Source organism: Meriones unguiculatus, chromosome 15 (assembly GCF_030254825.1).
Source record: "Meriones unguiculatus strain TT.TT164.6M chromosome 15, Bangor_MerUng_6.1, whole genome shotgun sequence".
Classification (NCBI taxonomy): domain Eukaryota; kingdom Metazoa; phylum Chordata; class Mammalia; order Rodentia; family Muridae; genus Meriones; species Meriones unguiculatus.
In genome coordinates this window covers 2,772,268-2,789,421 of record NC_083362.1, presented here as the reverse complement: position 1 = coordinate 2,789,421, position 17,154 = coordinate 2,772,268, and the positions used below count along the sequence as shown (strand labels likewise).

At 54.9% G+C, this 17,154-nt stretch overlaps 1 protein-coding gene across 4 annotated transcripts in view; it reads left to right on the top strand.

Moving 5' to 3' along the window:
- Prkar1b (protein kinase cAMP-dependent type I regulatory subunit beta) overlaps positions 1 to 17,154 on the top strand; it is a 134,655-nt gene that overhangs the window by 95,467 nt on the left and 22,034 nt on the right. For all 4 annotated transcript variants that reach the window (XM_060367980.1, XM_060367981.1, XM_021640706.2 and 1 more), the window contains 2 exons: positions 7,779 to 7,937; positions 15,225 to 15,285. In XM_060367980.1, the coding sequence (XP_060223963.1) occupies positions 7,779 to 7,937; positions 15,225 to 15,285 (220 nt within the window). The remainder of the gene's footprint in view (positions 1 to 7,778; positions 7,938 to 15,224; positions 15,286 to 17,154) is intronic.

The following is a 17,154-nucleotide window of genomic DNA, read 5'->3' as shown; positions in this document are numbered from 1 at the left end:
CTAATTAGGCAGGCCCCACCTCCAGCCTCTCACCCCCAGGGAAGCCCTCTATGCCTACCATCTGCCCTGGATGGCCACAGTGCCCTCATTATTTTAGCCTAGACTGAAGTTCCATCTCTTTTTGGAAACCAGCCTCTACCTCACGGTGCCCAGAATCCTGCAAAATTTGAAAGTCACACTAACTGATAATGCTGACCCTGGGGCTTTCATCCACGACCCCCTTGAGTGTGTAGTGTGCGGTGAATGGGACTGGCAGGATCTCTCACAACTCCCCTCCATCCTTTCAAGGCAGGACTGTGGGTCCCCAAAGTCATAGCTCATCTGAATCAGGCCCTTCCAGCCCTCCCTGAGAGATAGCCACCTTCCAAGCTCCAATGAGACACTAAGGGGCCAGGGTGGGAGCCTGGCTTGAGGTTTCCTGGCCTCAGATTGGCCCCTCTGCCTTGTAATGATGGTCAAAGCTCTCGCTGGCCTCCTGCCAGCCTGGGGACATGTGGAGGCAATTCTGTGAAGGAAAGAGTGAGCTCACCTTCACACAGAACGGTTCTTCAAATATATTGTCCCGACAGATCTACCCCACCTCTCCCCCCAGCTGGGAGGTTCAGGTTCAAAGGCGGCTTAGAGGCCTTGCTGGACCCTGGCAGGCCAAACCAGGATGTCTGGGCATCGTGGGTGGATGCCGCTTCCTGGCTAAAGTTTAGGATGTACCGGCTGCGGTGGTGCAAAGCCTGCACCGACGAGGGTGCGTCCGGCCTCGCCTGCCCGCAGCACAAAAGCCCCCAACACCTCCATCCATCTCTCAGACTTTCCAGTGGGAGCAGGGGTGGGCGGCAGGGAGCACCCACAGGGCTGGGCACAACCGGACTGTGATGTGGGAGGTACAGGGTAAACACACAGGGGCCGTCAAGGAAGGCCACACTTAAAGGCATCAAAGGGTGCCTAGCAAGGGACCGGGAGTGAGAAGCCGGCTGTCAGTCCCGGCTGAGTTACGGGCATATATTACTATAATCACTGTGCTGACTCTCAGCAAGCTTCCACGGCCTCAGTGTGCTGCATTCTGTCGCCCCTCCCTCAGGCCAGACAGGTCTGTGAGCATGCCCTCAGTCGCCAGCAATCTGCCTTTACCTGGGCGGGGACCTGAGAGGGCTGTCACCAGCTTCACCCCTCCCGGCAGGGTCTGTACCCCTCCCTCCAAGCAGGCCAGTGTGCTAGGGGTTCTGGAGCACCCCTTCAGGATGAACACTGTTCTCCTACTAGCAGTGCCCTAGAGGACCAGGGACCAAAGGCCCAAGGTTCAGTCTTGGTTAAAATCATGGCTTTCCACAGAGAGTTTGTAAATGCTAGACAGCGTGAGTACGTTAGCCACAAACTGTAAACCATTTTTCTAGGAGAAAAATATTTTCCAATTTATTTTATCCATGGACACAGCATTTTCTGCTGAAAAGGACACTCAACTGCAGGCAGTTAAGACTGGGAAAGGGGTTAGGAGTCTTCCCTGGTAGAAGTTTTGGGAGTTCCCCATTTCTTCCAGGGTTAACGCTGTCCCTGTGGGCTTTAGGTAGTAGGGTTCCTCCTTTTCCAGGAGAAGAGAATCTCCTGCTTCAAAGATGTTTCCCTCCCTCAGCCACATGTCATTAATCCCAGCACCACACAGAGAAACCCTGTCTCACAAAAACAAACAAACAAACAAACGAACAAAAGATGCCTTCCCCCCAGCAGCATGGTGTGCACCCAGGAACTGGGCATCCCTGGGCATTGCTCTCTGGTCCAGCCGTTGGGCCGGGGTGGGGGACTGATCAGTTTGCCAGAGTTCCTGGTGAGCACGTATGTTTAAGTTGTTAGTGTGCTTAAAGCATGAGATTGACTGTGGTACGGACAGTGCAGCTGTTACCATCACCAGTCCCCAGAACTCTTTCCTCTCTCAGTGTGCGGGAGGTCACATGTCTGCGGAGGTCCCAGCTTAACCGCAGGTGTCTTTATCACTCACTGCTCATCTTGTTTGGCGGGAGAGGGCCTCTCATTGTCCTGGAGCATGTAATTCAGTCAAGCTGGCCGGCCAGCAAAACCCTAGCACCCACCTGTCTCCACCTTCCCAGAGCTGGAATTATAGGCATATACCATCACACCCGACTTAAAAAAACATGGCGTCTGGCAACTGAACTCACTCCCTCACGTTTCCACAGTGAGCAGGTACCCACTGACCTGTCTCCCCAGTCCTCCTCTGTCTGAACTGCCTCACTGATTCTCAGTCCCTGTAATGAGTCACTCCATGGCCCTACCCCAGCTCCTGATCCTCCCCTTCCTACTTCCTATCCCTATAAATCTGATTCCTGGGGTTTGAAAGGTGGCTCAGTGGTTCAAGAGCACTGGATATTCTTCCAGAGGACTTGGGTTCGATTCCTAGTATCCACACAGTAGCTCACAACTGTAACTCCAGTTCCAGAGGATCCGACCCCTTCTTCTGCCTGCACAGACAAACTCATATACATAAAATAAAAACAAATAGATCTGAAAATAATCGAACTCTTTTTCAAGATCCGTCCATTCACCCCGCATCAAGCGTCAGAATGTCCTGCTCAAGGCTGAGTAATATTCCACTGGAGGCATATGCCACATTTTCTTGATAAACATCCTTATGGGCTCTTGCAAGCTATCCCACAGTGAGCATGGAATATCTCCTGGAGAGCTGCTTTCCAAAGGGGCTGGTAGATGTCCATTAGTCGTTTGTTGAATGCAGGGCTGGCTATGCCATTTTCTTGAAGATCTTGGAGCCTCCCAAGCATGTTTTACCCATATGGCACGTCATCTCTGAGGTCCTCAGTGACCTTGGTGGCCTGGTTTGAGGTCATAGCTGTTGGAGGTAGCCTGGCAGTGAACGTACCTGGGGTTTAGAGTGTTAGATCCTAAAAGCTGTGCTGTAATAGCGGGCATGGTGGCACAGGCTGGGGTGCTGCCAGTCTCTTGGGCTGTTGGACTCGCACAGATCTCCTGTGACTCCATTCTTTTAGGGGAGACTGTGGGGTTCACACTGGGGCAAACTCCAGGCCCGGGGGTCTTGACCTGACCTGCCTTCTGGGATTCTGGGACTGCCTGTGAGCATGAGGAAGAGTGAGTGAGGGCCACACCCAGGAGGGGTCGGCTTCAATGGTGGGGGGGCCCTCACTGGCCTGGTGACTACCTAGGAGTGCTCCGAGGAACTGGCCAAGGATGGCAGCCCCGTGCCCCCAGGCCTGGCTCTTGTGATCACCCTTACCCTCTCTTCCCCACTGCTATCCTGCCCACTTGATTTGGAGTGCTTGAGAAAGGAGTCAGAACTGGTCCTGCCCCAGTCTGGGCCCCCCGGGCTCCTGGCAACCCTGGTCTGTCTGTTCCAGGAGGGTGATGTTCTTGGGTCCTGGAGTCCTGCTGGAGTCTAGCAGCCTTTGGGGGCTCTGCAGGACTTTACTCTACAGGAGACCTTCTGCCACCAGCCACCTGGGTGTGTGGCTCACAAACAAGCCTTGCCACGAGTCCCCTAAAATATGCAGAGGCCAGGCCACCCCAGGAGTCTAAATTCAGAGTACTTTTTTAAAAACTGGCTTTTCTTTTTCTTCTTTTTTTTTCTAGTGTGTGTGTCCACACACACGTGGGCAGTGGGCATGTGTCCATGTGTGTGCACGTTCAAGGGAAGCTAGGCATCATTCCTCAGGTCCCATCCTCTTTGTTTCAGAAATTTAACTTTATTTATTATACCACGCTTGCATGTATGTGTGAGTGCATGTGTGATCTGTGAGAGAGAGAGACATGGGGAGTGGTTCCTTTGACACCACACATATATGGAGGTCAGAGGACAGCCTTGCGGAGTCAGTTCTCTCCTTTCACCTTTGCTGAGCTCCAGGGATGGAGTTCCGGCAGCTAGGCTTGCGTGGCAAGTGCTTCCCTGCTGAGTCATCCTCTCGGTCCACCTTGCTTTGTTAACACAGTCTCTCACTAGCCTGAAATGCATTGATTCTTCTAGGATCGCCCGTCAGCGAATGAACCCCAGAGATCTGCCCGTCTGTACCCCCGCGCCTCCCCTTCAGCACTGGGGTTACCTACCCAGGTCACTGTGCCCAGCCATTTTACATGGCTTCTGGGGCTTGAACTCATAGATTCTTGCTTGCAAGGCCTCTATCAACCGAGCCATCTCCTCAGCCTTGATTTTTCTTTTTCAGACAGAGTCTTGCACTCTAGCCTGGGCTAGCTTTATGTTCTCAGTTCCCCAGACTCAGTTTCTCAGGGGCTAAGCTCAGGCGTGGGCCACCACACCAGGCTTGTATCTCTGTCTCGCTTGCCTGCGGCCCGGGTCTCTGCTATTTGGAAGAGCCACCGCAGGTGGGAATCGGTCATCCTTTGCAGACTTCCTGGGGCAAAAAGGTGCCTGGGTCAAAGGGTCGCTCACTGCACCAGGGCTGAGCAGGGACAGGCAGGAAGGAGGAAGGCAGGCAGGACAGGGCGGCCAGCTCAGCTGGAAGACCTTTGGCCCTGAGTATGGCATAATGTCGCCCAGTGGGGCCTCCCACCATTTTTCTCTTAAAGGAAGAAAAAACAAAAAAATGGAACCAAAGAAGAGTAGCCCCTTTGCGTACCAGCTGGGTGGGGGAGCTGTGACAGAGGCCAGTGTGCACAGAAGGATGGCCCTTTGTCCTCCAGAGGGCCTTGGAGGACACAATGCATTCCTCTGACACTGTGGGGGATCCCCTAGGCCCAAGGCTCCAGGGTGAGGGAGGGTCCCTGCTCCCCTGGTCATGTCCCAGGCCAGCCACACTCACTCTTCCTTCGGGGAGCAAAGCTAAGAAAACGTCACCGCCACAGCGGTCCAGCTGGGATGTCCTGCCTCCAGAGGCTCCGGGGAAGCTGGCTTTCCTTCCTTCCCCCCACTTGGGGTAGCCACTGGGGGGGAGGGGATTTCCCCAGTGCTGCAAGGAGAGAGCCCATTGGCGACTTGCCAGCAGGGACTCACCTCTCCCAACCCTGAGAGCATCTGTACTTATGACTCAGCCCAGGATGACACATGGGGACAGAAGTGTGGCGGGGACAGAGCAGCCTCTGGGGAAATGCTTTCAGCAACACCTGCTTCTGCTGAGCCAACAGGTGTGCCTGTGACACAACAGATATTACCTCAGGTCTTCGTCAGAGACAAACAAGGAAGTCACCTTCAACTCAAGAATGTTCCTGATGCCTGGGTGGTAGGGTATGCCTTAATCCCAGGCCCCTGGAGGCTGCAAAAGGAGAGTTTTACCCTGTTAGGGGACAGCATGGACTGATGAGGGAAGCTCTGTCTCAGAAAGGGGAGAGGACGGGGATGTAGCTCAGGGGTAGTCATTTATCTAGAATACCTCAGAGAGAAGCTGGGGTATGGCTCAGTGGTAGAGCATCTGCCTAGAATCCCCTAGTGAGGGGCTGGGGTTTGGCTCAGTGTTAGAGCACCTGCCTAGTATCCCCCAATGAGGGGTGGGGTGTGGCTCAGTGGTAGAGCACCTGCGTAGAATCCCCCAGGACTATAAGACCTTAGTTCAATCCCTAGTACCACAACAAACAAACACACACACACACCAGTGATTCTGGCAGCATCATGTGGGTATGATAGCCCAAGCTCATCTAGGCTAGAGAATACTCTGAGGCTAAAGTAACGGAGTGACAGACTGAGGTGACACTGAGGATGTCCTGGGAGGGATGTGTCTAGTCAGTGAGCTGCAGGTTGTGTTCAGATTGAGGTTCCCCACCCGAAAGTTAACTCCCCATGTGTGGGTTCCTGCAGGAACATAGGCACGGTGTCAGCGTCGGCTCTCAGATGGGAGGGGAGGCTGTGCTCTACCCTCCCGGGCTGTGGAAATGGAGTGAGGTCCTCGGGGTTGCTCTGAGGCCTGGAAGCTCCTATCTAAAGTCCCAGATGGCTACACTCCCCCCTTGTTTCTGTCTGCATCATTTGGTGGGCACTGTTTCCAGATTCTTTGTGGATCTTTTTGACTCTAGGTTGTGTGTGTGTGTGTGTGTGTGTGTGTGTGTGTGTGTGTGTGTGATGTGTCATTGGGAAAAACTGAGGCCCAGAGAACCAGAGAGGTGATCACTGGGTAGGTAGCCAGCCCAGGAGATAGCTGGGACACAGAGTCCTGCCCTCTGGTCCCGGCCTGTGTTTGTTTTGGTTTTGCTTTGTTGTGTTTTGGCGGTGAGCTGCCCAGCTGTGGCTCTCACTAGGCATGGATGAGGTGGGTGGGAGCTCCCTGTAGCAGATCACACCAGCCCAAGGTTACCTCCGGGGCAAGAGTGTGTAAGATGTGGTCCAAGAGCTTTGCAAAACACCTGTCTTTCCCACTGCGGAGACAAGACATCACCCTATAGCCCAGACTGGTCTGGAGCCTGTCATCCTGCTTCCTCAGCCTCGGTTAACAGGTGTATGGCCTCTTTGAGGGTTTGAAGGTCAAGATGTGCTCTTGCCTTCCCATCCCAGCATCTCTCTGAGGTCTGGGGAACCCACCGGGCAAGGTGGGAGGAGCACCCCCATCTGTAGAGTCCTGTCTTTGGGAGCCACTGTTCTTCCCACCCCCATCTTTGTGGCTAGCCAGGCCCCCTCCACACCCTGCTCACTTCATGGTGGAGTTACAACCATCACCTGTGAGGCGTTCTCTTTCAGACAGAAATCTCTGTGCCTCAGTTATTACCGGATAATGAGACATTGATTTCAGTAAGAATTGCTTCCATGATTCATCACAATCCATTCTCCGGGCACGCACCCGTTTTAGCAATGGGAACAGTTCTGTGTGCTCATTGAGACGCTGCGGGATAAAGCGTGCATTGTGTCAATCTATAGTAGCTGAGCTGCATAATCGCCCCGGGAGTGAACAATCTGCCCATTCTGTGCCCCGGCTGGGTGTGGGCCGCGCAAGGTCCGTGCACAGCGCACGCACTGTGCAGGGAGCGTCGTCCACGGGCCTGAAAGGGAATCTTGTCCCAGCTCCTCCTCGGTGGGGCTTGTAGTGGTGCCTGGCCAGGGGACTCAGCTAGGCCACTGGCCAAAAGCCTTGGGTGCTTGCCTTGGTGGCAAAGGCCCACAGGAGAAGGGGGACAGTCGGCATGTGCCCACAGCGGTGGGACAAGAGGGACACTCAGGCAGAGGGCTTGCTGACCGGCCAGAGAGAAGAGGCAGCTTGTAAAGGGAAAAGGCATGGACAGGATGTTTATCTAGACCTGTCTAGGTGCAATGGTGGAGCAGCTCATCAGGGTGCAGGCAGGAAAACTGAGGCCCAGAGAGCCGGAGAGTTGAGCCCCGGGTAGGAGACCAGCACAGGAGGCAGCTGGGACACGCCGTGTCCTGCCCTCTGGTCCTTTGGAGGCCCGGTGCTGCCCAGCTCTGGCTCTCGCTAGGCGTGGATGAGGTGGGGTGGGAGCTCCTTGGAGCAGATCACACCAGCCCAAGGTTACCTCTGGGGCACCAGTGTATAAGAAGTGGCCCAAGATGGGTGCGATGGCACACGCCTGTAATCCCAGCACCCGGGGAGGCAAAGGCAGGCAGATCTCTGTGAGTTCAAAGGCCAGCCTGGTCTACAAAGCGAGTCCAGGACAGCCAAGGCTATACAGAGAAACCCTATCTCAAAATGAATGAATGAATAGAATGAATGAATGAATGAATGAATGAATAAAAAGTGGCTCAGAGCTGTTGCGCCGGTGTTTCTCACTGGGGAGAATTATGGATTCCCCATGAAGGAAGCAGCCATTGTGACCCACAAGTTCCACTGACCTCCCCTTCCTCTTCTCTGAAGGTATATGTGAACGGGGAGTGGGTGACCAACATCAGCGAGGGCGGAAGCTTCGGAGAGTTGGCTCTCATCTACGGCACCCCCAGGGCTGCCACCGTGAAGGCCAAAACGGACCTGAAGCTCTGGGGCATCGACCGTGACAGCTACAGGCGCATCCTCATGGTGAGTGAGCCCCGGCCAGCAGGCTCCGCCAGGGGAGGATCTGACACCAACCAGGAGGCCAGGGCCAAGGCGAGGATGGGTCTCCCCACTAGACACAGCCTGGGGTGTGAGTGGAAAGTACTAGAAGAGTTTCAGAAGCTCCCCCAAGCAGTACGATGGCGGGGAGCGTCTTTATTACGTCCCCCCTTCTCTCCTTCCAGCTACTCTAGGATGTGGTTGTAACGGCTGGCTCTCCAGCGCTACCGTCTTGGACCACAACATCTCTTGGAGAATAAAACCCAGGGTCCCTTTAAGGTGACATGAGGGCAAAGGCTAAAAGGCTACCTATGGGAGTTATAGGTCATGGGGACAGAGAGTGCACAGGCCTTGGGGTGGCTGCTACTTGGAGTGTGTGTGGGGTGGAGCTGTATGAGGGGACACAATGAGAAGAGACTGAAGGGTTTGTCCTAAGGAGCAGGAGCGCTCCATCCTGAAAACCCACAGCCTCCTCTGGAGCTCCCCTCCTGATCTCTGAGCTTCCTGGAGTCACAGAAAGACCTGGGACCAACTGGGACTCGGTTATCTTTGAGATAGACAGGGGAAACTGAGAGTCGCCATGGGAGAGACGTTTCAGAACATTCCCCGGAAGAGCTCAGGATGGAGGCCGTGTGCTCGGTCACTGAGGCGCAGAGGGCTCATCCTGTTGTGGTCTTGATGTGATGCCAGCTCTTCTGTAGGACACACTCGTGGGCCAGCACTGCCTTGGAGGCAGCTGTCCTAGGACCTGGCATACTCAACACAGGGCTCCTCAGGGACGAGCAGCACTGTCCTCCTTTGTCTCCACGCTCCCACATCTGCAGGGACCTGCCTGTCCCGGTGGGAGGGTGCTGTGGGGAGACACCGCCCCTCTGAGCACACCTGGCCTGAAGTTGCATAAGCAGCTGTTTCCCTACTGTCTTGTCTGTGCTGTGTCATTGCTGGCTGTGGGACTTTTGTGGTTAGGACTTTATATTCAGGAATGCTCTCAAAAGCTCGGAGGGAGCTGGCGCTTTCTTTGGGTTAATTTCGGATCCCCGGCCACTAAGAATAGCTCCGCTTGGGCTCCGGAATCCGCAGAGCTCTTGTGGAGAATTTGGATCCTGTCCGCACCCATTCCCCATCTGGGCAGATTTGGATAGGTCCGAACCACACGCCGCTGAGGGTTCCTGCCGTATAGCTGGGACTCACAGCGGGAGACACAGAAAATAAAATGTCATCAGTATCTCCGCCGTAGCCGGCTGCATCCCACAAGGTCAGCTCAGATTCCACGTTTGAGTTGGAACCCCGTGACTTCTAGTTCGGAGCTTTTCTGTCTCTTCCTGCTGCTCTGTTTCTCTGAGGGGCACATAGTGCCCAGCGCTGGGCAGAGCTTGGGGGTGCGCTGCCATCTGTAGGCACTCAGGTGAGAGCTCAGCAGAGACCCGCAGTCCGTTTCTTTCCTCCTATTTAAGCCTCGGGCCTTCTGCTCGCCCGCCCCTTGACTGGGGACCTTGCATCTACGACTAGGGAGTTTGGAATTCCCTGTAGGGGGCTAGACGTGACTGGTGCTAGAGGGTCTGCCTAAGAGGCACGAAGCCCCGGGTCCATACCCAGCGCTGCCTGCACGAGGCACGTTGGTGCATGCTTGCAATTCCAGCTCTCGGGAGGTGAAGGCAGGGGGGTCAGAAGTCCAGGGTTCTCACAGCCTGGGAGTAGGTGATCCCTCCACCCTTGCCCAGAACGAGAACCCCAAAGTGGCGAGAAACTACACACACATAAGTGACCGAGAGACCTCTGAGCCCTCGGGAGTGGGAGATGTGCTTGGAGGCTCCCCGTGATGGGAAGCTGCTGCCGGGGCCAGCTCCTTGTCCCGGGCAGCGGGGTGCTCCCGCCGGCGTAGGTGGTGCTGAGAGCTGGACTCATCTCTGGTTCCAGTTCCTCTGACCCCTGGGGCAGGCAGAGATCACCACGGACAGGGTGCAGTCATCAGCACTGTGGGTGGCAGGAGAGGGTGGGATCTCGGATCCTGATCTCATTGTCCTTCCTGGGCCACGCTGAGCAAGGTGGGCCCTTGGCGTGTTCTGCCACCCCCGTATTCCTCTCCTGGGCCCAGAGAGATCCTCCAAGCCAGCCTCATGCTGATTCATTCCAAAGTCAGGCACTCACTCTCTGCTGAGGGTTGGGGGGTGAGGAAAGGCCCTGGGGACCGGGGGAGGTGAGTCCCTGCTCTGCCCTTCTGTGTTTCAAGGTCCAGGCTAGGGAACTCTGACAGGGATTTTCTTGCTGAGGTCAGTTTCTGTTTTCTTTCCTATTGCTATGATAAATTACTCTTCACAGAAGCAAGTTAGGGAAGAAAGGCTTTGTCTGGGCTCACAGTTCCAGGGTACAGTCCACCAAGGCGGGGAGGTCCCAGCAGCCGTGGCTGGACACATCCCACCCACGGCAGAGGGGCAGAGAGCGCCGGTGCCAGTGCTCAGTTCGCTCTTCTCTGCCTCAGTCCAGGGCTGCCCACATTCCAAGTGAGTGCTCCCACCCCCCTTAACCCAGTCAAGACCGTCTCCCCAAGACTTGTCCTCAGACCACCCTCCCTCAAGGTTCGCTTCCAGGGATTCTAGATTCTGTCAAGTGGACGATACTAACCATCGCAGGACAGGCTTGCTGCAGCTGCCAAGGGGACAGGCAGATGGAGTCCCTGTACCAGGCAGGCTCCTCGATGCGAAGGCTGAGGTAGACTCTATAGGCAGGTTCCTAGGATGAAGAGCCATCTTGCTGGTGTGCGCGCACGCGTGCACGCTGTAACAGCCTGCTAAGCTGGGGATCCCCGTGTCATCAAGAGGCTTAGCAGATGACTGCTCAGTCTAGGAACAAAGCAGGCTGGCTTCACCTGCTGCCTGACCACTTCCCTAGGCCCCATAACACTTTCAGCATTCTCCTGCCTGCTGCACCAACATTAGCCCGTGAGGTTCCTGGGTCACAGCCTGCCTACATTCCTCCGGCAGAGCATAATTGCTAGGTGGTCAGTGGGGACTGCACATTTTCAAAAGAGATGCTTTTTTTAGGGCTGGATGGGATTAAAATGGCCTGGGCCAGGTCACCGAGCAGGCTGCTGCCGCCACAGACACCCTGACCTTCACCGATGGGCAGGCACAACAGTTCTGTGTCACCAGAGCTTGGACACTGGCTTTCCAATTGTGCCATCTTGTTGTCATGGAAACAGGCTTGATCCAGCCTCCGCTGGCTGAACTGTTGTTTCACCATTGAGGTCCAGATAGCTGAAGACAACTTAATGAGGTTGTCCTGGCACGACTGGACATTGAGTCCCCAGCCCTGGAGCAACTTGAATTAGTTATTTTTCTCATTGCTATGACAACATACTTGACAAAAGCAGTTTAAGGTAGTTTACTGTGGCTCATAGCTTTAAGGACAGTCCATGGTGGGCAGGTGGGTAAGGCATCTGGTCACATTGCATCCACAGTCAGGAAGAGAGGAGGAGAAGAGGGAGAGGGAGTAGGAGATAGATAGAGAGAGAGAGAGAGAGAGAGAGAGAGAGAGAGAGAGAGAGAGAGATCTCAGCTTTCTTCCTACCTTGTATTCAGTTCAGGACCCCAGCCCACAGAATAGTGGTGGGTCCTCCCATGTGTTAGTAACCCAGTCCGGAAGTTCCCTCACAGACATGCACAGAGATTTATTTGCCAGGTGATTCTAGATCCTCTCAGGTTGACAATCAGGATTAGATAACACAGGGTTTTCTTGGGAAGCAGAGAGCTTGGTAGCATGTGACTCTGGGTTTCTGGGACTTTGCGGGCTTATTAGTGCTGGTCTGAACCAGATCTGCTGGGGAAGTTCAGGCCCAAGGTTGGGGGAAGGTCTGGGGTCCTGTCACAGTATCCTGTGCCAGTCTTCACTGAGACCCTTTAGGGTAGGTTTTAATATTCCCATCGCACAGAGCTCAAGAGGCCAGTGAGGATAGAGGTCTGACCCCAGGCTTTCTTAGCTAGCTCAAGCTCAGAGTCATCCTTCAGCTTCCCCCAGGCTTGTCACCGGTTATGGGGCACTGGGCATGCTGGTGGATTGCCCCTCCAAACTCTGTGTATTCCCGCACTAACTTATGGTCACCCAAAGCTCCTGGCAGCCTCTGAATCTTGGAAATGACACCTACCACCTCAGTGTGTTACCCCAGAGTGCCTTGGCTTGACCTTGTGCTTTGCCCAGTGCCTTTTCTGTGTCCTCCATGTGCCTCTCCTCCATCACCCCCAACTGTTATACAAGGCTGGTTTCTTTCCAGACACCTGACTATCTGGTCTTCAAGTGTGAACTTCCTGGGCTGTCCACCCCACCCTTCTAGGGTCCTCAGGTCAGAGTGACAGGGTCTGGCTGGTAAGAGCCTGGTGGCTGCTCGTGTCTGTGTGTTTCAGTCATGGGCATCACCCTTCCATGGTTGGTACATGATTATTTAGGCATAGATTTCCCTTCTGGCTTGTCATGCTTTGATTGGACTGTGGGTGCCTGCCTGTGTCTCGAAGAGGTGCCCAGCCATGGAAATCACACTGTGAGTGTCCCAGAGTGCAGAAAGAGCAAAGGGCTGCCTCTGTCATCGGCTGGCGGGCACCAAGGGAGGAGACATCCATGGCAGCCAGGCCCTCCTGTGCACAGCTCGCCACACAGCATCGAGCCTTCTCCTCTTGCACTAAAGCCTGTCTGAAAGCTACCTGCACACAGCTGCTGCTGGCTACTGCCTGCACAGGAGCATGGGAGCGTGATGACAGCATGATGTGATGTAACACAGATCGAACCACCTTGGGCGCTGGCTCCAAGCCTGAGCACAGTAGCTGAGCCCCTCAGTCTAGGTGAGGATGGAGACTGGCCACACGGCACAGCACAGCACACAGCAGTGGCTTCCGGGACACAGCTTCCCCCCACAGGAGCAAAGATGCAGAGTGAGGAGAATGCGCTGTGGCATGCTGTGTGAGCTCATGCTTGTAATCCTGGCATTTGGGGGGCTGAGACAGAATTACAGGTTCTAGGTCAGCCTGGACTACAGTGAGTTTCAGACTAGTGTGGGCTATGGAATGAAAGTATGCTTCAACTAAGAAAAGCAAAGAAGCTGGGTGTGGTGGTCCACGACTTTCATTTCCGCATTCGGAGGCAGAGGCAGGCAGGTCTCGTATGTGAGCAGCCAGCCTGCTCTACATAGAAAGCTCGATCCAGGACACCCGTCTCAGCCCCTCACTCTGCAGGAACCGAGGCGTTACTCTTCTTTGAGCCTCTGTCCCTAATCCAGTAGAGATAAAATAGTAGTGCCCCTTAGAGCTGTGGGGTACATAAAGGCTATGTTGGGGCAAGGTCTTGCCCCCTTCCGAGAAGAGAGTGCTCCTGGGGGTGGCTGGGGTGCAGGGGGGCTGGTGCCTAGTTTACCTAGCTACAGAGTGACTCATTTCATCTCTGGCTATTAGGCTTGTCTCAGGATGATGCCCCCCTGTACCAGAGCAGGAAGCAAAGCAGAGGTTACATTGTTACCACTATCACCATCACTACCATTATGACAATCAATAGCATCATTACCACCATCAGTATCATCATCACCATCACCATCAAAACAATCACCGTCATCATCCACATTATCAGTACCATCATCCCTGTCATCACCTCCACCATCATCACCACCATCATGACTGTCAATAGCATTCATTACCACCATCACCATCAAAACCATCATCACCCACATTATCAATACCACCATCCCTATCATCACCTCCACCACTATGACTATCACCGCCACCACCCCCATTAAGTAGCAACAACTTAAGGAATATTTATTGATTTTAAAAATATCATTTCCCCAGTACTAGTGGCATGGAAAGTTCATCTAGATTTACCCGTGTTTCCTGGACTGAAGAGTCCACCCCTCAGAAACTCAGCCTGGCCATCTTCTATGTGAGGCCCTGGGAGGACAAGGGAAGGAAAGCAGACGTAACCCTGAATCTTCAGCCCTGCTATGGCATAGCGCTCAGGTGGTACCCACAATAGGCTTCCTATTCTTTCTGGAAGTAGGAAGCCTGCATCAACCTCCTGGTCTGTGTTCTTGATGCTGGAGCTCAGGAGGTGAAGCCAGGACTGTTGAGTGTTTGAGGGAGGCAAGAAGGTTGACCTTACACATAGCTAGGGGGAACCCCTGGTCTGGCCCATGGAAGCTGTGGTGTGCCGGGAGCCTCGAGGGCCCTTCTTCCTCACTTCACTGCCATTCACATTTTTGTCATAGCTTTCCGGGGACTGGCATTTGCTGCCACGTGCCTTCAATTCAGTCCTTGAGAGTCCTTTTTTCCCTTCAGCACGGCGTCACTGACTCATGACTGTGAATTTGGGGCCATGGGCTGTCCCGCTGTCCCCACCTTCCCTGTGGAGGGGGCTTCTGCCCTCGTTTCCTCTTTGTCAGGACCACCCACAGGGAGCCTAGTTGATGGAGACACAAACATCCTTTACATGTGGCTGACCCTGCTGTCACAGAACAGAGCCGTAGACCTGGGTTCGCCCTGTGGGCATTGTCAAGAGAGGGCAGCTTGTCTGGTTCTGCCTTGTTCTTAATGCCCAGAGCTTCAGCTCTGAGCCTGCAGTGTGCTGGTCTCTCCATATCCGCTCCCTCTTGGGGCTGCTGCAAGTTGTGCTGATGTGCTCGGAGCCTTGCTGTCAGGGCGCATGAGGGAGGCGTGTGTTATAGACACCACCCCACGCAGGTCTGAGGCTGCAGGCCTCTCAGGCAAGGCCGAGCCACGTCCCTCTAAAGGCATGCTTTAGGGAGAGCCTCAGGCATCTGCAGGCCTCCATGTATCAGCCCTGCCTCTCACGTCTGATCCATCTCCCCTTTCCGTGCGTCTCCCATTGTACATCTTAGCAGGCAGTGGGAGGACCACACTACCTGAGCCTGGGGAGACCTAGGGAATAACGGGGTCCCAGCTGCTGCAATGGGAGGCAGCAAGTCAGGGGGCTGAGACCAGGGGATTACAGTTAGAGCCTACCTGGGAAGGGCAGAGCGGGCATAACCATGTCCACCTTCGGAGACTTTGGGTGGAGGAGGCTTGCTCAAGGTTGGACCCCAGGAAGCAGCACTGGGGTTCCTGCTGATGGTGCCAGAGCTGCTTTAGAAGGTGAAGAGCAGGAGGTAGGAGAAAGAGGCTCTCGGAGGCGTGCGTAACTGGCTTCCTCTGGAGAGGTTTCTCCAGAGAAATCCGCAAACCTTGAGAGACCGACTGAGACTGGAGACCCATCTTCTTTGTTCTGCTTTTTCTTTCACAGGGAAGCACTCTGAGGAAACGCAAGATGTATGAGGAGTTCCTCAGCAAAGTCTCCATCCTAGGTCAGTGGCTCTGCGGCCCGCGGCCTCTCCGTAGCCTCCCGTGAGCTCAGCCAGTTCGTGTCTGCTTCTCCCTCTGGGGCGGACAGGCCATCTCTGCTCATGCAGGTTTGGGACACGCACGCTCACGTGCACACACAGATATTTGTTCTCGGTACGCACAGGAGTGGTAACACATGCTCGCACACACATACCACGCAGTCACCCACACCACATGCTTGCACACGGTGCACGCAGATACATATGGCATGTTCTCATGTGTGTCCATGTTCATAAGTATACACGCACTTATGGCACATGCTTACTGTACACACTCACGCAGCATGTCGGCATATGCACACACTCACGGTACACCTTTACACAGGCGCACACACACCTGATGACGTGTGAGCACGAATGCCATCCCACCAGCATCCCCGCCCATCCCACACCGTGTGTGTTTATCTCTCCCGCCGCTTTCGCTGTCGCCATGCCAGCGCCAGGATTCTGAGCTGAAAGCTGGCTCTTTGTTCCCGTCGCTGGAGTCATGCGCTGAGTGTCTTCCCCCACCATTTTGGCTCACCTTGAGCAAGGCTCCTCGGTGACATCACGGCCCTTCCAAGCCACCTTTGTGTTCCATCCCTAGGGCCTGTGAAGACTTGTGGGTCGTAGATTGCATCCTGGGCTCACATGCCCAGGTGAGTAGCTCAGAGACCTCTGGAGAAGATGGTGGGACGGGGAGGGCTCTGCGAGGCACCTGACCCTTTCAGGGCCTCTTACACACAGAGGCTCTTTACACACTTTGTCCTGCTGCCCTCTGAAGGGGCCTCCCCTTCCCGCCCTTCCTGCTGCAGTACTGACTTACTCATTGCGGTGAGACTTGAAAGGCACAGAAGTGGCCATTTGCAGTGTTGTGAGGAGCTTAGCCTCGGGGAGTGCAAGCCCCACTGTCTCCCTCGAACCAGCTCTTTGCTGCAGCAGAAGCTCATCCCCCACAGGCAGCCCCTCCCCATCCGCGCCCCTCAGCCAGCTCACCGCAAAGCCCCCCCCTGCCTCTCTCTCTATGCAAGTGGTTTATTGTTCTGAAATGTGCTTTGAAATTCTGGGGCCAACTACTGGCTGCCTCCCTTACAGTTATTTCAGTTTTCAGTCAGGGTTTATGCTGTTAGGAGATAATGCTATGTCAAGTCCTGTCTTCCAGTCTTGGAATAGTATGTATTTTAAATGCCGTGGTGGAGGGAGGAGGGCTGAACCCTATGCTTAAAGACGCGTGCACGCGAGCGCGCGCGCGCGCGTGTGTGTGTGTGTGTGTATGTGTGTGTGTGTGTGTGTGTGTGTAGAGAGAGAGACAGAGACAGAGACAGAGACAGACAGACAGAGACGGAGACAGAGAGGAAAGAGATGTAGCTGCTGAAGCCCAAGCTTTGTACATACAAGGCAAGTACTTCATTGCTGAACCCCAGGCCCTCACTGGGGGATTCTAGGCAGGTGCTCTACCACTGAGCCACACCCCAGCCCCTCACTGGGGGAATCTAGGCAGGTGCTCTACCACTGAGCCACACCCCAGCCCCTCACTGGGGGATTCTAGGCAGGGGCTCTACCACTGAGCCACACCCCAGCCCCTCACTGGGGGATTCTAGGCAGGTGATCACTGAGCCACACCCCAGCCCCTCATTGGGGGATTCTAGGCAGGTGACCACTGAGCCATACCCCAGCCCCTCACTGGGGGATTGTAGGCAGGGGCTCTACCACTGAGCCACACCCCAGCCCCTCACTGGGGGATTCTAGGCAGGGGCTCTACCACTGAGGCACACCCCAACCCCTCACTGGGGGATTCTAGGCAGGTGCTCCACCACTGAGCCACACCTCTCACCCACAGATGAGCATCCTAAC